Raw genomic sequence first — 24023 nt, forward strand, 5'->3', positions numbered from 1 at the left:
AACAAAAAAAAAAACAGTGCTAATATTTTTTTACTAAAATTAATTTTTTTAATTATTGTTGATCCAACAAGATAAATTGGATTGTTAAAAATTCAATATTAATTTTTGAGTTACTGAGTTTATATTTTTTATTATTATTTTTTATTCAATTAAATTATTAAAATTCAATAAGATCAACCAAACTTTGTACAGTCAATAACTTGTTCAATTTAAATAGAAACTCTACCCAAGTCAGACTGAAAGCTTCTTGTTTTCCAAGTAATCCCGCCAAGTCAAGTCAGTTTAACAACAACCATGGTAATTCCACACACGAGGAGGAAAAAAGCTGGCAGTGATTCCAAAATCTTCGCAGACTTAGACCAATACTAATATTCATTACCAATGTACATTACAAGCAGTTCGAGTTGATGACGAGACCATCAAGATTCAAGTAATTTCCAAACCAGTTGGATTGTTCAACATCGCAATACAAACCAAGGATGGTGTACACAGTGGCTCAGATTTGAGAACTACTTTGGCATTCACAATAAATCAGATTGCAGCTAGACAAAACTACCAGTCAGACACCACGCATCAGAACGAAACAACTGACTTGGCTTGTGTTGAAGTTTGCAACCGAGATAGAGCAGTATCACTTTCCTCGCATTCGTCAAAAACAATGGGTCTCCCGCTGATTGGCTTCCTGTTGACCAGACAACCAATCAGAATTTATATGAAGGGGATACATGCTCTAAAATCTCGAATCATACTTAACCAAGTATTAACAATAGCTGCTTGCAAGTGGTCAAAAAATAGAATGACTTCATTTGACTGGCTCCTTAAAAGCTGCTAGATTTTTAGTCCATCCTTGATGAAATTGGTTTCGGCCCTAATTTCTCCTTGTTTAAGTTTCCAATTGGGAAGGTACAAACATCAGAACTCAGCAGTAATTAGTGGATTAGATTTCTGGTTTTTTCCTTTATGGGAGGGAGCAGGGGCAGGAGGACAAGGCAAATCTTACTAAATATGCAAGATAACCAAATTATGGGACTCCATAATCCATATGCGGAACTTATTCAGATCAGTTTTCTATTGGGGAGGGAGTGTTTTGGGTGGAAACAAAGTTAGCTCGTAATAAAACTTGCTTCCTTTGTAGAAAGAAGAGGTTCTGGATTGGGAATAGACATAAAGTTACTCCATGACCAACAAATAGTCAAAAACGTAGATCGGAAACACAGGGCCATAAAAGAAGGAAGCTACCTTTGTGAGATGACACTCTCTTCAGACAATGCCTTCTCTAACCTCTCCTCAAATGGTGTTGCATGCCAGCTTACTTTCTGATCCTGTATACAAAACGATGGTTCCTTGAATGCATCTACTATTAATGCAAGCAATGAAAAGAGAATGAATACATTTGTATGACGTACCTCCTTATATTTGTTTGTCGAATTTGGAATCCCATTTCCATCCCACCACTTTGGGGAGATTTGAGAAGGTTCATTTTCATTCCAGTGCGCAGCAACCATTCCAATGATAGGCCTGTCCCCAGGAGTTCTACCAAAACGAAAATTTTTGCTAGAAGCAGTATTTGGATTATCTTCACCAAGTGTGGACTGTAGTGGTTTGAAACAAGAAGACAAGCTCGCTTCTACCTTCAAATCTTTCCCAGAGGAAGATTCTTTTACTCCCCTTTCCGGTTTAGGAGTTGCACTTTCAGACTGTTCTAGAGATTCTCTCGGCTCACCTGACAGTCGAAGTGAATTGAAATCATCTTCCTTCGATAACTTCCACTGAGAGGCACTTTCATCCGGGTTCAGGACTGAATAAACATGTTGTGACCTGATCCTAGTCTTTCCATCATTACCTGAAGTTTCTAGGTTTGCAGGGAAAACAGTACCGGGTGTTTGCATGTCGTCCAAAAGTTTTAAAGGGGTTGGTTTAGGAGAAGACTTTGAAACACTCAGATTCCCTGGAGATTCATATTTCCCAGGAACTTGGCAACTATTTTCAGATGAAGACCCTTTGGAGGAAGATGTATCAAAATCACATTCGAAGCGAACAGACTTGTTCCTGTTCTGAACAATCGAAGTTGAAAGCCAAGGAGGACCAGCAACAACATCATCATTCTCATTTGCTTGAACCTTGATCACTCTTTCCCGACTCCCTGACTCACTATCTTCACTGGTGTGCACATTTGTTATACAGCTACTGAAAAGAAGACATGAAATGTTAGCCAGCCTAAAACTTTCATCGATGAGTTCTTCTAAAGTTTTGCAAACAATTAAGGAACAAATTGCATGACTTGATGAGCCTCCAATAGATCTCATCGTGCCCAGAAACAAAATGGTAATAAAATACAATCGTTAGGTTCAGATCCTTCAACAGGGCAGAAGCGTTACTTCTCAAGACCTTCAGAGGAGTCAAAGAATAGGATTGCCTAACAGTTTTCAAACTAATTGCATAGCGATATTCTAAAGCTTGAAAAATGAGACAGATGAAAATTATTTTCCAGGTCACATGTACCCACAGAGAATCTAAACGAGTGTCAGTCGTTTGACAACTCATGGAAGTTAGAAGTGCAACCTGCTAGGTGTCTGCTCAGAAGAAACTGAATCCTTTCCCCACTCTTCACAAAGTTTAACCGGAGTAAGAGGCTGAACTGTTTGATTATCCAATTGAAGTTTCTTGATCGATGTGCTGGGAAGCCATGAATGAAATTTTGAAGGTTCTGAATCTTTATCAAGAGCAGGTGAACCATTAAACTTTTCGCAAGCTTTCCGAATTTCAATTGGAGTTTCTGTCAATGTACCACAAGCTTTAAGAAATTTAGCCTACAGAGAGAAGTAAACAGCCAAAAAAATTAAATTAACTGATGGAATCTATCAATTGAATGATTAAGGATGATTCAATTAATTGAAGTGCGCAAGAGGGAAAGATAAATCCAGAAAAAACAATATATTACGTGATCAATTCTTCCTTTAGATATTTTAACATTAATGACTGTTTCAGGAAGATATATATCGATGTAAACTGTATCATCATCTTCTCATGGGATCTACCATAGAATGTCCACCTCTAAAAGGTCAAACCATATGCCCACCTATAGTCTTCTAAGCGGGCCAACCATCTACGACCATACGACATCATAAATCATTCTTGCATTTAACTTGCGTGTTCATTTAACTTGTAATAGAAGTATAATGCTGGGAATGATAATTCGGAAGTGACAAAAGAGGCATTTTAGAAAAGGTAAAAAAATTCTGGTTGAAGATTAAGCAACAATTGTTAAATCCCAATTCAAATTCAATCCAAATGACATAAACTACATTGCTTTCGAAAAATTAATTCAGATCCTAATAATTGAATGTATCTTGGATTGATAGTTCAATCTATCAAAATTCTAACTAATCGGAAAAGGAGAATGATTCCATGCAGCTGTAGAAGACAAAAAGCTCGTCACAGTATTGTTTTCCAAACCTATTCATAATCTGATCCTTTTCTTCGTAACTACTATCTAGTGGTGAAACCCCTACGATTCATAACAACCTTTCGGTCTAAGAAATGCAATGCAGTAACACAAACATCACAATAGCACGCGCCCCCATCAAAAATCAATGGAAAACTAATAAATGTTGAAAACTAGAGCTTGAATTAAGCAAGCTACAGCTTGGAAGTAGCAAGAATACCACAAACATTTTGCAAATTCGTGAAACTGTGAGAATTGCAAAGAAACTTGATTTTCCCTTTTCAAGCGACTCTTTTATAAATACATTAAATACATACCTCATCCCTAAGTCCTTTGTTGATATGTGGAGATCCTAAACAAGGATTATCAACGTCGCCACGCAAAGATTCTTCTTTCTCTGTCAAAGGGAAACAAATGCAATTAAAAACAATTTAGAAACCAAAAAAAAAAAATCTGCAAAAATTAGAGCGAAACTTAACTAAAGAAAATAAAAACTATTTACCTTCAGACAAAAATAGAGATGATAAACGATTTTTAGATACCCCAGCTTCCTGCTTCCCATAAAAAAAAAAAAAAAAAAAAAAAAAAAAAAAAGGAAGCAGTAAATAGTAAATATCTTATAATCCAATAATCCCCTGTTTAATCTCTAACAAGCATGAACACCAAGAAATTAAACAGTCATTTCCACTTATTTTCATTTATCATTTTCTATCCAACCAAAACATATATTAAAAACTCAGTTTCGAGAAACAGATAAAGGGAACTTTTCGTTTTCAATTTTTTTTTTTAAAAAAAAAAAACATGTATTAAAGCAGCCTTTTCTACTTTTTTTCAGTTACTTTGCTTCATTTTCTAGCCAGCCAAACAGATATCAAACTAAGAAAACGCAGAAACTCCTAAAAATCAGACTAAGAAGGAATAGTGCACGATTCGCTTCCTTTCTTAAAACTCAGTTTCGCTTCCAGTTAAAACATAAAATTATGAGCAATCAAACAGAAAATGTAAGAAAAGAAAGAATACAAGAGCAGGTTCGGATCGAAGAGAATCTGAGGAGATGGCGTGAGGTCGAGACCGATTGGATCGATCTTCTTTAGTACGCAAGCAGGTAAAGAAACAACCCATAGCTCTTGATAAAAAACGATTTATCAAGAAACCGCAAAACCGATCTCCAAATCAAATCCAATTACACGCTTCAGCAATGCACACATCTCATGCCACTGTTCTCTATATATCTATAATCTTCTTCTTTTTTCCTATATTTATGCAAAAACCCCTTTGGTTTTATTTATTTATATGTTCTTTCTTTCTTGTGCTGTATAATCAGTGAGAGAGAGAGAGAGAGTTGCTGGGTCGTTTTTGAATTTTGAAACCAATCAAACGAGGGAAAGATTTTGCACCCTTAAAATGAAAACGTTTCGAGTGCTTCCGTACTTGAGGGGTAAGCAAATAATGACGGTACTCGCTTTTCGATCATGACACGTTGGTGGATTGAGATATTTTGGTTGATGCAATTACGGGGGTGTCCCTGAAAGGGATTCCTTTTACGAGAGAAGAGCGAGTCTTATCAGTAAGGTGGAGTCAAGGGGTATGATTTCATGTATGGCAATGTGTGTCGTTGCAGGTTTAATTCCTTTTGAGGAATAACGTCTCTTTTAGACTCTTGATTAAATTATATGAGATTCATTTTTCAAAGATTTTAGTTTTAATTGTTTTTTTTTTTTTTGTGGTCAAGTCCATCTTGAAATGTTGTGCCATTGTTTTCAAGAAAGCAAAGCAACAGCTAAATATCAGACCTCAGGCCCAGATTTACCATGTCCCGGCCTAACTTTTGAGAGGATTCCCGAGGGTTTTGAGCTCCATTTTTACCATTTCTCATTCCCTTTCACTTGCCTCTCTGCAACTCTCCTGGCAATCGAACGCAGAGAGTTAATCAATCAGGGAGAAGAAGCTCATTCGAGGATCAGGAGATTTGAGTGTCTCCGGTGTAAAGCAGCCAAGAGTTCCCCTCCGGCCTCCATATTTTGAACCCGCCACTCGTTGCCATCCCCCTCCATGTCTCTGGTCACCACAAAAGGATATGCTAAAGCATCATTTTCAACACACAATAAAATAGATTAAGCCATTAACGGGTTATAAGTTTTACGTAGCACCATGCATCTCTGTCTCTAGAGGCATACAAACCATGCTGCGATACTTGCACATGAAAAGTATATTACTAAAGAAGAAGAAGAAGAAAAGAAACTTTAACCCCCCACTCTCTTGCCAACAATTCACTTGCTCTGGTGATCGATGGTGATCGAGGCATAGTTTCATCACCTTCCACGTTGTCTTTTTCTAAAAAATTAACCCAGTAAGGAATCCGGTTCTAGAACAAGCTTTCTAATTCTCAACAACCAAACCTATTCGAGACTAGTAAATTTAAAAATTTAAGTTGTTAGATAAAACTTTAAAATATAATTTATATTATTTTTTAATATTTTTTTAAATGAAAAGTTTTTGAATTTAAAATTTATGCAAAATAACATTATTTTGTGCTTAATTTTTATTAAATAAATAAAAATAATAAGATTTAAATTTATAATTATTTGATTATTAAAATTTTAATTTCATGTTAAAGAATTAATTCACTTTAAAAAATTTAAATTATTATATAAAATTTTAAAATATAATTTATATTATTTTCTAACAATTACTCAATTCTACTCTAACAAAAAAGGAGACACTAGTGTAGATGGCGAATCTCTTAACCCAAGACCTGAGACAACCCCTAATCAACCCTCCTGCTTCAGCTGATCCTGAATTTCCTTTACTACAACCACATCCACATTTAGCTTCAGCCATTGCAGCAAAGGGTACTTCCAACAGACCATGCCCCCAACCTTGTTCCGGTTCAGACCGACATCCCCCACTTCATCTGCACTGTCTATCTCCTGTATCAAGCTTCTTATAGCATATGAAGGATTGAAATTTAATAATGATTCTCCTCCAAAAACTTTACGGTTTCTCCATTTCCAAATATGCTATACAGCAACAAAACCAAACATTAATGCCCGTGAAGACCCCCTCGCTATTACAAACATTGTCGGAGAGGTTATTAATTAACCACGGGACCGACCCAGCTTCGAAGAAACTCCTTTTCTCCCTCGAATTGAACAAAACCTTCCGCACAACCTGAGCTAAACTGCGGTCCTTAATTTAACACATGAAGCATAGATTCCTCTTCCAAAGGACAATGGTGACAGTGTGGATCTTCAGTTGAATCCCTACACCATTTATTCTCTTCTGTCATCAATTAACCCAAAGAAAAGCTCTGATTCTTTCCGGTCCGTTCCAAAATCATATCAAGCTCCAAATAGGATCCCTGTTTATAACCTCCCTTGTCGTGCTCATCTGCTCGGTAAACTTCCGGTTAGAATTTTTAAAAATATTAAAATTTTAACTCAGAGATAAAATGAGTTAAATTAAGTTTAAAGAGTTAAATTAAATGAGAAGTGAGAAGGGTGGAATTGAATGAAGTGAGAATATGTATAGCACTAAATTAAAAAGGGAGAAAAACCAATTAGAAAATTATGGGGACGGTTAATGTACAATTAACAAGAAAAAAAATTATTTGTACCCTCTCTCTATTTTGGCCGCCGTCAAGGTTAAGAGAAAAGGAGTTAGGGTTTTGATTGTTTCATCTAAAATTCTTTATAAAACACATTAAAAAAGTTAGATTAAGAGACCAAAAGGGGGTTTAAAGTATCTAACCTAGAAATCTAGAAACTTTCTTGAGTTTTAAAAACTTAAAAGGGAAGGTTTTGAAAAGTTGAAGGAGAGGGAAGAGAAGGTGAAGAAAGCTTGATTTCTTTTACACTTTCTCCTTGATATCTTGTGATTGGAAGGTAAGAATATTTTTCATCATGATTGATTATGATTGTGGCATACATTGAGACTTAGTTAGTAAGCTATGTAATATGGAATATTGAGTTTTAGATTAGTTTGCTTGTTAAAATGCTTAGTTTTTAGAATTGTGTTATTGAATATGAAAAATTAATAGGTCATGTGTTAATTATAGAAAAATTTGAACAAGAATGTATGCCTCCTTTATGGTGGGTTTTGGCCATAAGGGAAACGACTTGGAAGACATTGATGCATTTATGATGATATTTGTGAAATGTATTATAAATGTAAAAATGATGAATCTTGAAGAGTTGAATTATTTTTATTTAATGGTGGTGAGTTCTTAGTTAATTATGAATTGTATAATTTGAAATTATTATTTGTTGAATTATTGTGTTGTGTTAAAATTATTATTTGTTGAAGAATTTGAATAAAATTGGATTAGTTGATTAATAGGAGGATTGTGTTTGATGGTGCTATAAGGTTTGGAATGGAAATATTTGTTTTGAATGGTAAGGAGATGAACAAAAATACTTGATTGTTTGTCAAATCCGTAGATTGAAAACTGAACAATTTTGTTATTTAACTTTTAGATGAGATTATAACTTGAAAATGATAAAATTAAAAATAAATTTCTTTATGAAAGTTATATCCAGGGATGTTAGCTTTTAAATATGACTGATTTTGTTTAATTTAAAGTTACAAAACTTTGTATATAAATTAAAAACTGAAAAAAGGTTGAATTGAATATTATTGTACAGAATATATAAAATGCTATAATTGGTAATTTTGGGTGTGTTAATGATAAAACCGGGTTTTCTTCCCTTCATTAAAGTTGTAGCTTCATTTTCTTAGTTTTCAGAAGAGACAAACAAAGCCTAAAACCTAATTCTATAATTTTAGTTATAATTAAAATATTAAATAGTGTTATTGAGTGATTAGGTTAAATTGAATGGAATTAGTTTAATTTTTACTTTGTCTATAATTATTTTTTATATAAAGACTTAAATGATAGAAGTTATAAAAAATAAAATTTGTGTGTCTTATAAGAAGTCTTTCTTGTTAATAAAGTAAAAAATATGGATTGAATGAGAAATTGAAATAAAATTATCAATACAAGTTGAATAATAAATGATGATTAAATTGTGAGTAAATTAAATTGAATTATATTATGGGAAATGAGAGAAACAAACGGTTTGTTTAAAGTGATGAGATATTGTGTTTAATTATGTTATGTCAAAGAATAAAATGATTATGTGCAAAATTAAATTACATTTAATATGATGTTTCTATTTAATATGGTACTAAATAGTTTTAAGGTGTTTTTAATATATTTTTTAGAATCCTTACAAATTCATAAAAAAATGTCTCTAATTAGTGAAATTTATAGTTAATAATTGAAATTTATTTTGAAGAGTGAACAGCTTTTATAATTATGTTTTAGACATTTCAAAATATTAAAATCAATTTATTTTTATGTAGAATTTGAATAAGTCGAAGGTGCTCCATAAAGAACTTGATTTTTATATGAACTTATTTACTTACTTAAAAAATGGTTTTCTAAAAATAATTGTAGCTAATAATTTTTGACACCTTCACTTTAAAAATAAGGTGAAATATGAATCATTGTTACATAGTTAGAGTAATTATAATCATTTGTCTATAAATCTAACTTTGAATATGAGTGTGCAAATCATGTTTGAGTTGAGTTTAATATGATTAGTTTGAATTATTTAAATTTGTGAATGATTTATAAATATGCTTTTTGACTTTTAAATATTTGAAAGTACTAATATCTGGGTATAACAAATGAAATATTATATGTAGTAGTAAATTTTGATGTATTGTTCTAGTTAGGAAAATGAATTGTTATTTTTTCAGATAGCGTGGAAGATGTTTAAAATGTCAAGTGAGTTTATAATTGATTTTAATATTTTAAAAATTAGATTAATTTACGATCTTAGAATGGTAGTAAATTTGTTTTTATTAATTTTTTTATTTATTTGGGTGTCCGGGCTAGCTTGCGCACACCACGACTAATCTTGAACACCTTGCAAACCCAGTGGGCATGTAAGGCATCGCCAGGGTGACGGACATTCACATGAGGACTCGAACTCAGGAGCATCGGAAGGAGACAAGCTCCTTCCTCAGTGCAAATTTGTTTTTATTTGACAAATAAGTTAGGTTATTTAATCTAGTATAATCTATATTGAATTTAATTAATTTAAAATTTAAAATATTTTTTTTAAGATAATATTATATCGAGTATAATTTCTTAGTTCGGAGATAAGATGTCTTATATTAATATTATTATAAGACATGCGACGTTATCACGTGTAAAGTGTATTTTCATGATTTTTTTTTGGACGGAGGCGTACGAGATCAAAAGGATCCAAAACCCTCAATCGATCATGCTCCACGACAGCAAGAGTGTCCTCTAGCAGATTCCGTTCCAGGGCTACAAAACGGACAGCAAGAAAAAGTATTCTCGAAGAAGATTATTACATTCGAGGCTGGCTTCGATGCACGACAATGAATGTGTAGCGTGAATTATTAGCAAGGTGTTGACGAGTCCGCTATTTCCTAGTATTTTTATTTAAAAATATATTTAATTATTTTTAATATTAGCATATTAAAATAATTTAAAAACTTATAAGAATTTAATTTTAAATAAATGTTTTGGAAACAAAACTCCAACACGTTTCCAACTGATTGGCCTCTAACTCTGAATAATTATAATAATTAGTACCCACGTGTTGAGGAAATATAATTAATTATTTCCTTACCTTATAGCTGAAGGTAGCCTTTCAAATCGACGAGTTACAGTGCCGTTATGTTGGCTAGGGCAGATGTTATTATTTTGCTTATAAAACAAAAAATGCGGTTGGGAATTGTGGTGACAGAGAAAAGCAATGAAAGCGCCATCAACGGCTGAGCTTATAACAACACAACCCGCACTCACAATTGTTTTAAAATCAATGAAGAAGTACAATCATTCCAAAAATAGCATTTCAAATGGTATTATTTTATTATTTTAATCAGGTTTATTTCTTTCTGTATTTAAAAAGAGTGTGTTTGGTATTGCGGTAGTTATTATTAGTGGTGAGCAAAACTGGTTCGGTTCGGTTTTTACCTACAAAAAACAACCAAACGGGTTTTTAAAAAAAAAAAAAAAAACCGAAACCGAGTCAAACCGACCGGTTTCGGTCCGGTCCGGTTCTTGATTTCAAAAAACCGAGAAAACCTATGTCTCATTTCCTAATAACATCATCCCTTTTCAACAGTTCTTCATCTGCCTAGACCTGCTATTTATCAAACAAAACCACCACCAAAAGAGTACTTCAATGGAGTCCTATGGCCAACTAGTGGTTTTAATTACTGGTTGCACCCAAGGTGGTATAGGTCATGCCTTCGCACGTGAATTTGCTGCTAACAACTACCTTGTTGTGGCCCCGACCAGATCATTGACTTCCATGAGAGAACTTGATCAAGATAACAGATTTTTTCTCCACTAATTGGATGTTTTGTCTTATGAAAGTGTGCAGAATGTTGTGTCGAATGTTGTTGAAAGATATGGCAGAGTTGATATTTTGGGGGCGAGGGAGATTAAGAGAGAGGGGGAGGGAGAGGGACAAGAAGAGGCGAGGAGTCATTCCCGTGTGAATTAAAAAGGAATAGAATTACCTTGGTGTCGACTCTGCTTGTTGTCGGAGGATGAAGGGATCGGAGAGGGAGATTAAGAGGCGAGGGGGCTGAGGGGGAGGGAGAGGGACAAGAAGAGGAGAGAGGGGGCTAGGGTTACTGGCTGGGGGGTAACTTTTTCTATTTATAGTATATTTTTTGAACCGGTTTGATTCGGTCTGGGTTAACCGGTTCTTGCATTACAAAACCGCAAACCGAAAACCGAACCGGGATTTTTTCTAACTATTATAATCGGTTTGATCGGTTTTATTTTTCGGTTCGGTTTTTTTTGTTAATATTTTTTCGGTTTTCTCGGTTTATTCGGTTTTCCGGTTTTTTTGCACACCCCTAGTTATTATGCTTGTGATTTGAAAAAAGTTGTTTTATAAAAAATACTTTTAGTTGAGGTTGGTTTGAAAAAATAGGTATTTTGTTAAAACTGTGGTTGAAATTAAGGTTGAAAAAAAAGTAGTTTAATGTGTTTGGTTAAGAATGCTTTTGAAATTGAGGTTATAAAATAATTTTTTTAAAAATATATTAATATTGATGATTTTAAATTTAAATATTGTAAAATTAATTACTCCTATTACATCATGAAAAAAAATAATACTTTATATAAAATATTTTTTATTATTCCATTAAACTATTTATAATTCCATTACGTACAAAATTCATCCGATAAGAACTACAGTTTTCATAATTTTTTGAGCGTGTAATAAAATTAGATAAAATATTATCAGATATAAAATTGATATTAATGTGCGAGTGAATTTAATTCACTCTATACTAGTTTTTCGAGAAAAAAATATTGTTCACATCGCAAATAAATTTAATTCTCTAAACTAGTTTTTTTTTTTAAAAAAAAATTAATACAGTTAACACACTTAAAAAAAAAAATTATGGACAATGCAATTCACTCGTGAACAGTGCAGTGAAGTGCACTGTTCGTTATTTTTTATCCGCTACAGTGCATGAAAAGCAAGTTTTTGTAGCTTTTCCAGTGTTTTAAACTCAAAAATCATGTGGGCCCCATGCACAATAAATTAATTTTTTTTTTATTACCAAACGATTGCGGACTGCGTTTTAAATAAAACACAGCCGCAGCCGCGTACACAAACGCCCTCAAAGTATTTTAAAAAAAATTAATTTTTTTTTATTTTTTATTAACTTTAAATTAATATGTTTTTAGTATTTTAAATTATTTTGATGTGTTAATATCAAAAATAATTTTTAAAAAATAAAAAAAAATATTATTGGCATGTATTTTAACACAAAAAATTATTTAAAAAACAACGACAACCAAACTGCAAAACAGCTCGAAATTGCAACTTCCCTACAAATAAAATCTTTGGCACAAATATAACGGATGGATATTTTTTTTTTAATTATATATATATATATATATATATATATATATAAATGTGTAAAAACCCAATATATATAGAATGAAAAGTACTGCCATTTGTAGAATGAAAATCCCAGTTAAATAATGTGGTAAGGGAAATGTTTAAGAAGTTGAAGTCAATTTTCATTCCTATGAAACAGTAGCTAGCCAACCATGCATCGTCAGTCTTCACTGATGTGTATGTGAGAAAAGCCACAAAATCACTGGGTACATTCTAACCTTAAACGACCACGTACACGCAGGTTGCCTGCATCCTGACAAAAAGCACGTGAAAGGATCTACCTCATGGACGACTGACATTGCAAAATAGATTCCTGATCTACCTCATCAATCACTATAGTATTTGTGTTACTGAAAACTGATTAAAGACTGCGATTTCTTGATATTACTGTATTAGACTATAAAAGGGTATCAATTCATCACTCAAAAAGTCTCGTCTATATCAAAGAGATGCATTTTATTACACATTTCATGTGTTTGTTTTCGTGTTTTAATTTTTTTTGAAATATTTTTCAATTTATTTTTTATCTGAAAAATCATTAAATTAATATTTAATTTTTTTATCAAATAGATATAGAATTACAACCATCATCCTCTTGGATCAAAATAGGTAAAAATAATGTGGATAAAAATGATAAGAAGTTATTGTTTTTTATCAGTAGAAAAAAAAAAAAATGAGAGTTGTTACCTTGTATTTTAATCACTATAAACGAGTTTAGGAAAGAGACTGATTATATAAAAAAAAGATATTAACACTCCTAAAATGCCTTATCTAAGATAAATTGTATTATTTATTTATCTAATATAAACTAAGAAAAAATTATGTTTTTTAAGCGTTGGTCGGTCTAAGATTTTAAAAAAAACCATCCTTAGTAAGGAGGTACTTATCTTATAAGATTAACAACCTAATTGTTCTAATGCCAACAAAAAATAAATTATATTTCTATTTAATATCATGAATATATTTTACTTATAAGTTTATAATCTCACGTATTAAAAGAAATAAAATAATTTTTTTAGTATTTTTGAAATGTAGGCTAAAATCTTTTGAAAATTTACAAACTTGTTGTAAAATTCATACAATATTTAAAAAACAAAAACCATGTAAAAGTGTTTTATATTTTAAAAAAATTGCTAAAATAACTTTAGAATTTTTAGTCATATACAAGAAAAAATATATATATATATATATATATATATATATATAAAGCTTTGTTTGGAAAAAACTTATTTTTCTTTGTAATAAAACTACAAAAAACAGGCTTAAAGGGTATTTGTCAAACACACCCTTAAACCCAAAAACCCTTTAACAAAAATTATGGCAAACCAAACAGGTTATTAAGCCCTCTTACCCATTCATTATTTTTACCCGACCTGACCGAGTCAACCTAAAATTTTTGGTTCGACCATAAACCAAACCAAAAATTTTAGTCTGACCTAAAAAACAACTCAAAAACAAAACCAAGGTAAAAAATAGATTAAACACTAAAAAAAACATAAAAATGAAAAAATTTTGAACAAAATAGGTCAAAGACAAAAAAAAATAAAGAACATGAAAAACACCTGAAATGAATCCAACAACGTGAACTCAAATTCAAACCATATTTTAAGTTTAATCTATTTTTGCATCGTCATCTAAGAGCACTCGAAGTTGGTAAAAGGGGTACACACCTTTTATTTGGATCCAACATTACTCAATTTGAAGGTTTGTATGCCCACATTCATGTGTTTAAAGTTGCTAACCTAATCAACCTGAAATTTGAAAATTAAGTGATGGTTGATCAGGGATACGATATTAGAGACTTTTATGAACAATAATAGGATATAAAAGTCTAGTTTTATGAAAATAGGGTTGTGGAGGTGATGCTACCTTTTCATTTGTAAAAAATCCTCATGTCATTTGGAGGTCTAGAATTTCAGAATGAGCTCTTGGAAGATGCCAACTTAACCATTGTGAACTACTAAGAAAGAAGATGAGTAGAGGCTGAATGACGTTTCGTTTGGGTTAAGCCCCAGAAAATAAGGTTTTTTAATTTAGGATTTGACAAAGTTTTAATTTAGTCTCTATTCTTTCAATTGTGGCACATGCACTCTTAATTGACACAAAAACTTTTAATTTCATACAATTTCATCCATACTAAACTTAATTATCAGCACCTATGCTGGCCATCTTTTTCATTTTGGTCTGTGGTTCTGAATTTATGCATTTTGACCCTCAATTGACTAACAAACTTTTAATTTTTTCAATTTGTTCCTTAATTTGGTCAATTTCAGCCCTTATATTCATGCGTCTTTTCCAGTTTCATCTTTGGTCTTGGATTTTTTAAATCAAGTCCCTAATCACCCATCAAACTTCAATATTTATATAATCAAACCCTTGATTTGACCAAATCAACTCTTGAGAATTGAAATTCGACCCCCAAACTTTAATTTCTTTCAATTAAAGCTTAAATTGATCTTAAAAATCAAAATTTCTTGCATTTAAGCCCTTGATAAATTCAATTAAACCTTGAAAAATTCTAATTGCATCATTAAATATTCAATATTGAGTTTTACTACTTAATTGGATTTTCTTTGCCAATAAGGCTTTCACTAGTTGAAAATACACTGTTATTTTTTTTTTATTTTATATATTTTAATCTTTCTCAACTAGTCTTTAGCAATTTGCTAACGTTGTGGTATATTTTTTTATTGATATATATGTTTTAATTTTTTCCAATATTTTTTAATTTTTTGTATTTCCTGTTTTTTTGTTTATGTGGGGCCCAAAAATAAGTAACAACAAATATTATTTTAAAATCAAGTGTTTCTATAGTTTCCAAGTTATTTATGTGATCATTCACAACAGAAACAATAATAAATAATGTTTTGTTTGAAAATTAAAAATCATAAGGTGGCACATATAATGGGATGGAGGGAATACTCAATTTTGAGTTAGGATTCAAAATCTGGAGTTTTCATGTTTTAACTACAAAAATAAGGTGAAAAAGAGTTCAGGAATACAGAGGGCATTTATTTTTCTATCATATAATTTGAGAACTCACGGATCTTCCAATTAATATTTTTTTTTAAAAAGTGAGTTGAAATAGGATAAAAAAAACATAGGAAGAGAGATAATAATATTTCGGATTTGAACGGGCGAGGCCTCTTCCTGTTACAAACCTCAGTCCAAGAATTCTGTAATTAAAAAAAAAAAAGAGAGAAGAAATAAGAAGAGTCTCTTCAAACGCTGGCGTACTGATGCTATACATAGAGGTCAAAGTCAAACTCGGCGGGTGTTTGAAGTGATAATGGTACGTGCTAGTTGTGTGGTTAACTAGTCATGCAATCAATAAAAAGAGGGTGAGAGTCACACCGTGTACAGATCTCCAAAGCTGTATATAGTCTGGAGACAGAACACCAAGACTTAATCGCCTTAAACAGTATTAATGGCGACGATATTTTGAGTCAGCGACATAAACCACAACATCCTTTTTTTTTTGTAAAGATCCGCAGTATTTGAAAATATAGGAATAGTTATTTTTTAAAATGTTTTCTATTTAAAAATATATTAAAATAATATTTTTTTATTTTTAAAAAATTATTTAAATAAAAAAATTTAAAAACAAAAACAAAGAAGCATTTATTAATGTGTACACCGCATCAAAATTGGTTAATTAGAGGGCAAATTGCTCCACACGTCCACTTGCCTCTCTTCACGTCAGGAAGCAAGCTATCAGACCCACATGATCACTTGCCCCCTCCTCGCTCAAATATGTGGCTACAGTAGTTGACATGATAATGGCACGCACATTGTCCCAATCTTGCTTGGCTATCTTACTTGTTAAACAGTCTGTTCTACAAAAATCTTGCGTTCTTAATCTAGAAATACCATGATTAGATTGTTGATTAGCCTTTAATTTGTTCAGTGACGTGCATAACAACACCTGATGCTATCAAATGTAGCCTTTTACATAACTAAATAAATTAAGGTTTATTTAGAACCATGCATGCACAAGACCTGAAAAGATGCAAGGGAAGAATGGTAATTTGATCTGTTTCTGTCTTTAATTCTCTTAAAGGCTAAATAGAAGATCAATGTTTTTTACTATAATGATTTTTTGTTGTTATCATATCTTTATATCCTTTTTAAAAAATAAAATTAGTCTCATTCGAGGTTTGTGATTATTTCTCTCAATAAATACACTTCCTGAGAATATTAAATAAGTGTTTTTTTAGTATAATGACATTACAATAGTTATTATTTGGATTAAAAAATTATGAAAATATGTATATATTTAATGAATATCCTATCCATCTTTCTATAGTTGAATAATAAAGTTTTGTTGAAGATTATGGTCCTGTTCACACTGTAATCATTCGTGTTTTTAAATTTTTAATATTTTTAAATTATTTTAATGTCATGATATTAAAATAAAAAATTTTGCTACGTCATATAGATCTCTTGTATGTTACACGTGGCGGGCTGCTACAATATTGTGTACTTTGAAGGGTACGCGTGTGTATCTTAAGGTATATCAAAAACGTCATCAAGTGACTGGGTGGCGAGCATCTCAATCTCAAATAAGGCTTTTTGTTTAGAACACTCGAGAAAGAAAGTGGGGAGTTCCCGGGCCCAGGTGAGCTAGTGGCCATAACGCTCATACTATTTTCCACTATAAATGACGAAGCACGTGGAGCAATGGCCACGTCAGCGAGTGGCACAACAACTAAGTCCTTGATGGTAGGCACAAGTTTTTCTTCCAGCCAACCACAATCCTTCAGAAAAATTTAAATGAAGCTACGGGTCGCTGGTGAAAACATCTTTTTTATTTTTTAATTAACATAGATGTTTGGACTAACTTGTATGTATCCCAATTAATTTTATAAATTTTAAAATTAACAATTATATAAATCTTTAATATTCTAAAAAATTCATAATTATTAGATAAGAAACTCAGAAACCTGACTAATCTAGCTTAACATCTTTATTTTATAAGCATGGTGGGCTAGAGCTGAGTCCTTGCAAATGACAAATGGGAGGAGAGACTGTCAGGCATGTACCCCATTGTTAATTGAGATTTAGTGGACTCTTGACTGGATATAAGAAGAAAAAAAAGTTGAATGATTTTGCTCCAGTTGCTTATATTAGAGTTTACATTCTAGGATCCCAAAGAAGACCGCAAAGAGAGGAGGTCAAACAATTGATAAAAAAAAAAAAAAAAAAGAAGAAAAAAGAGAGGATAGAGCAGCGGTCAATCAACGTGAAAGGGAGATTACAGGAATGTTAGAATTCCCTACTACTTTTCAAACCTAAAATGGAAGGGAAATTTCCCAGCGATTAGGATGCCTGACTTTATCAGAAGGGCTAGGCTACGTGATTCAACATTAAATCTTTGACAATTAAGCAGCTTGCAATTATTCAATTCTGGTACGTTGTGATCACATGCCACTTGAATATTCTCACATGTTATTTCTATACGGCTTAATTTCTTACTCGAGATTTCCTCCTACATCTACCATCGACAAAATATTAAAATTCAATCTTTTTCCAACATCCCAATCATCGGCTCAAAATAAATACAGTCAACTAATATAAAGAGATGGGGCTAAAAATACTTTTCTAACAAGAAAAATTCAATATAAACATTATTCTTATGGAGAACATGCTTGAAGGTCTTGGGATCAAGGGATTTGTTTCTTCTGTGATCTCAGGTTTGAACCTTATGGTTGCTAATATAATAACCGCTGGAGACCTATATGGTTATTAACTTTAAGGTCTGTGAAATTAGTCGAAATACACACGATCTGATCCGAACACTCGTGTTACTAAAAAAAAAACATGCTTGAAGGTGAAGAACCTATCTCTATTTTCCAAGTCTTTTATTTTAAAAACTTGCTTTGCAAATGATTATAATCTTCAGCGTCTTACTGCATCATCAATTTTGTGAAAAAGATTGTTATCTTCCTAGACTTTTCTTAAATCTCATCAAAGCTCAAATCTTATTTTCAATATATTACTGAGAATACACTCGAAGATGATAATTCTTTCATCAATATTAAAACAATATAAATATCTTTATAATAAAAAAAAGAAAAAAAATTAGACATTCTTAAATCAGGTCTTGCATATTTTTGCATTTGAATAGGGTATTCATAAAAATTTATTTTCTAAAAATCTCTCCAATAAATCCAAGCTTATTAATCGAATCCACCTGCTAACTTAGACCAACTCTCTTATAGGGTTATACAAAGTTTTTTATTTTAATCTAGCAATTGTTCAACAAGCGTTATGATTTATTACCAAAAACATTAAAGTCCCAAGTAAATAGATGACTTCTAATTGGTTCAAATCTTGGAAAGTCCAGTGCAAGAGTTAAATAAATGATGTCCACACAATCCCATGTGTGAGATGGGGGTGGGGGGGTCGCATATTCCTAGGGATTGGCTTTGTGGTAGAGTGTCGTATCTCTTCTGGTAACGAGTAGATGAAGATCCTTACATCACCTCATTATAACAAGTGGAAAGCCATGTAAGAAACTCAAAAAACAACTGGTCACCCGTCAGCCAACCCATGAAAGCAAAGAAATAAAACCTCTTCCACTCGTCCTTGTACTCCTCCCTCGAAGAAAACTCTCATTACAGAACAGCAGCCAACAGGCCTTGAAAAATTAACCAGTTCAACAAAAACATAACCAGAACCCAGAAAAAGAAAAGAAGATAAAAGAAACCTAACAAGTGAATTGTAAACCACTGTGTATAGAGTTATATATTGAGATGGCTGGTGTTCTGCTTTGGGTGATTTGTCCAACAGAGAATGCTAGTTTTGCTGCATCAAGCCTGTTAAGTTTAGTCCCCAAAAGTTGCTCACAAGAAAGAAGGTACTCGAAAGTGTGTTCAAGACTCAAATTCTCTACAGGGGTTTTTGCTACTGCCTCCCTTTCAAGCGTTGTGGCAAACCCACCAAGATCTTCAGAGGAGAGGGTGTACGAGGTGGTTCTAAAGCAAGCTGCTTTGGTGAAAGAGCAGAAAAAAGAGAGAATCTCGGATGTTATAGCAGGAAATGATCAATCTGAGAGTATGACTCGTGGGGATCTGCTAAATGAGGCATATAACAGGTGTGGTGATGTCTGTGCTGAGTATGCCAAGACCTTTTACCTGGGTATTTGCTCTCTCTCTCTCTTCTTCTTGTTTGTGTTTACTACAACACTTCATAGTTATCAGAGGATTTGCTTATTGCTTTACTATTAAGTTGTGGTCTTAAAGATGAAGTTAACTTGTCCTAGGAATATAAATGTTATTGTTAAACTTTGAAGTTGCTGTCTACAGTTAGAATCCGAGCTTCTCAAAACTTTGAAGTTAGCACATGAGCAAGGAATCAATTAACGATTATAATATCACCGTTTTTATTTATTTAATTACTTATCTTCCAGATCCTTTTTCTTACATTGAACTTTCTATTTCCTTGTGGCCACTACTTGCTAAGAGATAATGGAAGGAAAAGAAAGAAAAGATAAATTGCTTTTGTTTTCTTCTGTGTCCCTTTCTACTACGGTGGAAACTATTGAAAAGGCTAATTACATAAAATAAAGAAGATTGAAAAAAGGCTATATAGAGTGACCAAATTGTTGTGGAATTATACTAGAGATAGTGATTTCAAGTTTTAACACAGAGGATTCTACTACATATATGCAACTAAAAGCGAGCATTGTCACTGTAAATCTGTGAAAATGCTCTCAACTCATATCAGCTACAACTTTAGTCGCTTTTTTCCACTTTTGTTTCAATGTATATATATATGCTCTCATGTTTATGTTATGTCCTGTCATATATTTTTAAAATGAATTTGTATCATCACATATTCACTTTTATCATGTTTTGTCATAGTTCTTAAATCTAAAGTACTGTGAAATATGTCATATAAAAAAAAAGAGATGATGTCAAATATGGGATTAAATTTTCTACTTTAGACATGGTTTGAATTGTATTTAGTGAATGTTTATAATGGTTCCGAATGAATTAATCCTGAGAAAAGTCAAATTGTATAAGCTTTTATTTTTATGTTGATTATTATAATCAAACTTCTTCCCTGTAATATCCAATTTCAGGCACATTACTTATGACTCCAGAGCGGCGAAGAGCTGTCTGGGCAATTTATGGTGTGTATGCTTTGGCTTTCTTTCAACTTGCCAGTTCAATTTGTTCCATTGCATTTATGCTCCCTGCACACCAGTTCATTTTGGCTTTCTGTATTTGAGATGGGTATGACCTGCATACATTATGGGTCACTTGGACATTCCAGGATGTTTATGAGCCCTGCCTGTAGATGACCCCTATTGTGTTTTTCATATCACTATCAAGAAATATATACATTTGCAAAAAAAAAAAAAGAAAAAAAGAAAGAAAGTGATGTTTCTCACATTCTTATTCCATCACCATGTGAAGGAGCCATTGCAGAATTCTTGGCTTGCAACCCATATTGGCTGCAAAACACTTTGATGTAAAAATCCTGGAAAAAGCTGAAAAAAACTAGTCTGTTTACATTTTTGTATCTGTTCTGAAGTGTGGTGCAGGAGGACTGATGAGCTTGTGGATGGACCGAATGCTTCACATATCACACCCAAAGCTCTTGACAGATGGGAGCAGAGGTTGGATGACCTTTTTGAAGGTCGCCCATATGATATGTATGACGCAGCTCTATCTATTACTGTCTCAAAGTACCCTGTTGATATACAGGTAATACTTAAATCGCAATGCTAAATACTCTAGTAAATACCCAGCATGCTTCACTTGAACTATCTATTTGTTCAAGAAATCATTAGCCAATTGATCGAGGTTTCTCTCCTTGGACAGCCCTTCAAGGACATGATAAACGGGATGAGAATGGACTTGAAAAAGTCGAGATATAAGGACTTTGACGAGCTTTACCTGTACTGCTACTACGTTGCTGGGACAGTAGGGCTCATGAGCGTTCCAGTAATGGGAATAGCACCGGACTCAAAGGCTTCAACAGAGAGTGTATACAGCGCAGCTTTAGCCCTTGGGATAGCTAATCAACTCACCAACATACTCAGAGATGTTGGAGAAGAGTAAGCTCAATTATAATCTGGATTCAATGTACTAAGTTGATTTCTTATTGATAAAAGAGTGAACATCTTATAGAAATGCTGGCTGGTTGGTTGTTGTCAGTGCCAGGAGGGGAAGAATATATCTCCCACAAGATGAGCTCGCTCAAGCTGGCTTGTCTGATGAAGACATATTTAAAGGGAAAGTGACAGACAAATGGAGGAGTTTCATGAGGGGACAAATAAAGCGTGCAAGAATGTTCTTCGACGAGGCTGAGAAGGGTGTCGCAGAGCTCAATGCTGCTAGCAGGTGGCCGGTGTGGGCATCGTTGTTGCTGTATAAGCAGATATTGGATGCTATTGAAGTAAACGACTACGATAACTTTACAAAGAGAGCTTATGTGGGAAAAGCGAAGAAATTTGCATCGTTGCCTATAGCCTATGGTAGAGCGCTCATGCTTGGTTCTTCTAAACTAGCCGAGCCAGCAAGGAGTTGATCATTTCAATTTTTTGCCTTGGAATTTACATGGTATACCAACCCCCTCCAACCCAAAAAAAAAATATATTTAAGACTCTCAAAGTCTGTAAATTCCCAGCTTATTTCAAAAGTGAAATTAATAAAAATTCACAAGTGGTTGTCACAATATATATATAATAAAAATTTCCACCTCAGATCAAACTAGTTGCCTCTTACTGCTCTATCACTACCACCAACCGTTGATATCCATGTCAAGAACACAATTTGTGTATCATGTGTACATGCATAATTTCTATTAATTTGAATTGGGTTTCATCTTGTTGCTATTTTAATGGGCTAGGATGCGTATTTCAGTCCAACAGTCCGTACCAAATTTAAACAGGCTTTGTGATAATTCACTCCAGATTCTTGATCTAATCCTGACTTCACGTCAGGCCCTAGATCATTTTTTTCGTGTCCACTTAACAGGGTTCATGTTTGAACTTTGAACACTGAAACAATTTGATCAGAGTTTGGATCCAGAGTGGGTGCAGGCCATCGATAGGCCTTCATGTACCATCTCATTAAAAAAAAAAAAAAAAAAAATCTTTCACTATTTATTAAGAAACGTATTACCGTGAAACAATTTTTCCTTACCAAACAAAAAAAACTGATTAGGCATGCAGTTGGGTGTAAAGATGTTTTCTCTATGAAATACATTCAGCATTACATATTTGATTGAGGGAAAAATAGTACGTGAATTTCTTTTTACCATGTCATCTTTTGATATTTTTTTAATTCTTTTTACAAGTTGTTGGTTTGTTAAATTACCTCAAGTTCACATGGATATTTTTCTTTAGCATTATATTTTTTGAAGTTTTTTTTCATTTTTAGCATTAGGTTATTACGCATTAAACTTTGCAATTTCTTTTTATTTTTATGGCAAGTTTTTTCAGTTGCATATCCCGAGTCGTAATTTTAGTTAATTTAATCAAGATTGTTTTGAATTATCATCCCTTGAATATATTTTTTTAATATTAAAAAGAATTTAGCCTAACCTAACCTGCGACGTAGACAGCCACCTATATAGCCCATATCATATTTTGACTTGGACCCGTTTTCTTTTTGTTTCTTCTTTCTGGATGAATCAGTGGCCATTAGGGGGCAGATACCATGCGAACCTGCAAATTTTATGTTACAATCCCCTTGCACTCTCGTATATAACACTTCACTTTCTTATATATTATACCCTATGAGGGAAAATGATCGGAGAACAAACCGACGATGAAATTTTTTTACGTTTTTGAAATCTTCTACTCTACCCCATGGCCTTCCGTTGCTGCACAGGAGGAGGAGCAACCTTCAGCTAGGTCCTCATTCGTTTCTCCCACAGCCACAAGCATGTAGATTCCGTACGTTTCATTAATTCTTGATGTGATTATTCGATTTCGTGGTCAAACTATACATGTCTACATCTCCTGTGACATTGATTAAAATTTGACTTCATATTCCCTTGCATGAATTCATATTTCCTCATGATCTCTTTTCTTGATTTGCTTTCAACATTGAAAAGGCCTGCTTAGTCTATCCAAAAAAATTCAACGAAATTTGTGTAAGGACCATTAATGCTGGGCACTACTAACTTTGGTTGCTTGTTGAGCAAAGACTAGTTGCTTTCAGCCATTAACTTTGAAGGATGCAAAAAATGCCGGCTCTAAATGATGGAAAACTACTTTTGCAACTTGGATGCGGATTTCTTTTCTCTCTTTCTGTGGTGTTAAGGAATTTAGGTTAATTATTCCTCTTTGAAAAGTTTTGTGAGCTGCAACCGTCCCTTAAACCCATTTGTATCCTTTCCTTTCTAATTGAGCATGCTTTTGGTGTCATTTCTCAGCCATATTAACTTGCGAATTCGGGCACCACAGCTACCAATATGTCGTGCTACAAGATAATACCCATCACTGGCTTCCCAGTCAACAACTCACTCTCCAGCTATCAATTGTGTACTCTGAGTTGTACCTAATTATGATGGAGTTTTCTCGCCATCTTCATCCATGACGCTGCCAAATTTTTCTCCATCAATCCCGCTTTGACGATCAATAAATCAAT

At 33.1% G+C, this 24023-nt stretch overlaps 2 protein-coding genes across 3 annotated transcripts; one reads left to right on the top strand and one right to left on the bottom strand.

The window, feature by feature from the left end:
* Positions 1-316: 316 nt before the first annotated feature.
* Positions 317-4812, bottom strand: LOC118061730 (protein JASON). Of its 2 annotated transcripts, none has more exons than XM_035075278.2 (7): positions 4466-4812; positions 3948-3999; positions 3763-3842; positions 2563-2810; positions 1407-2187; positions 1240-1322; positions 317-682 (listed from the first exon to the last, which is right to left on the bottom strand). In XM_035075278.2, exons 1-7 carry the CDS (start codon positions 4565-4567, stop codon positions 574-576), a joined length of 1455 nt encoding a protein of 484 aa, XP_034931169.1. In that variant the 5' UTR covers positions 4568-4812; the 3' UTR covers positions 317-573. The 2 variants fall into 2 exon arrangements, with proteins under 2 accessions (XP_034931169.1, XP_034931170.1); XM_035075279.2 differs by having other exon boundaries at positions 3948-3996; positions 4466-4811.
* A 14012-nt stretch (positions 4813-18824) lies between these two features.
* LOC118061729 (phytoene synthase 2, chloroplastic) lies at positions 18825-21998 on the top strand. The gene is made up of 5 exons (XM_035075277.2): positions 18825-19554; positions 20501-20551; positions 20956-21128; positions 21246-21481; positions 21582-21998. The coding sequence occupies exons 1-5, from the start codon at positions 19170-19172 to the stop codon at positions 21952-21954; spliced, it is 1218 nt and encodes a 405-aa protein (XP_034931168.1). The 5' UTR covers positions 18825-19169; the 3' UTR covers positions 21955-21998.
* The last annotated feature ends 2025 nt before the right edge of the window (positions 21999-24023 follow it).

Source organism: Populus alba, chromosome 5 (genome assembly GCF_005239225.2).
Source record: "Populus alba chromosome 5, ASM523922v2, whole genome shotgun sequence".
Lineage (NCBI taxonomy): Eukaryota > Viridiplantae > Streptophyta > Magnoliopsida > Malpighiales > Salicaceae > Populus > Populus alba.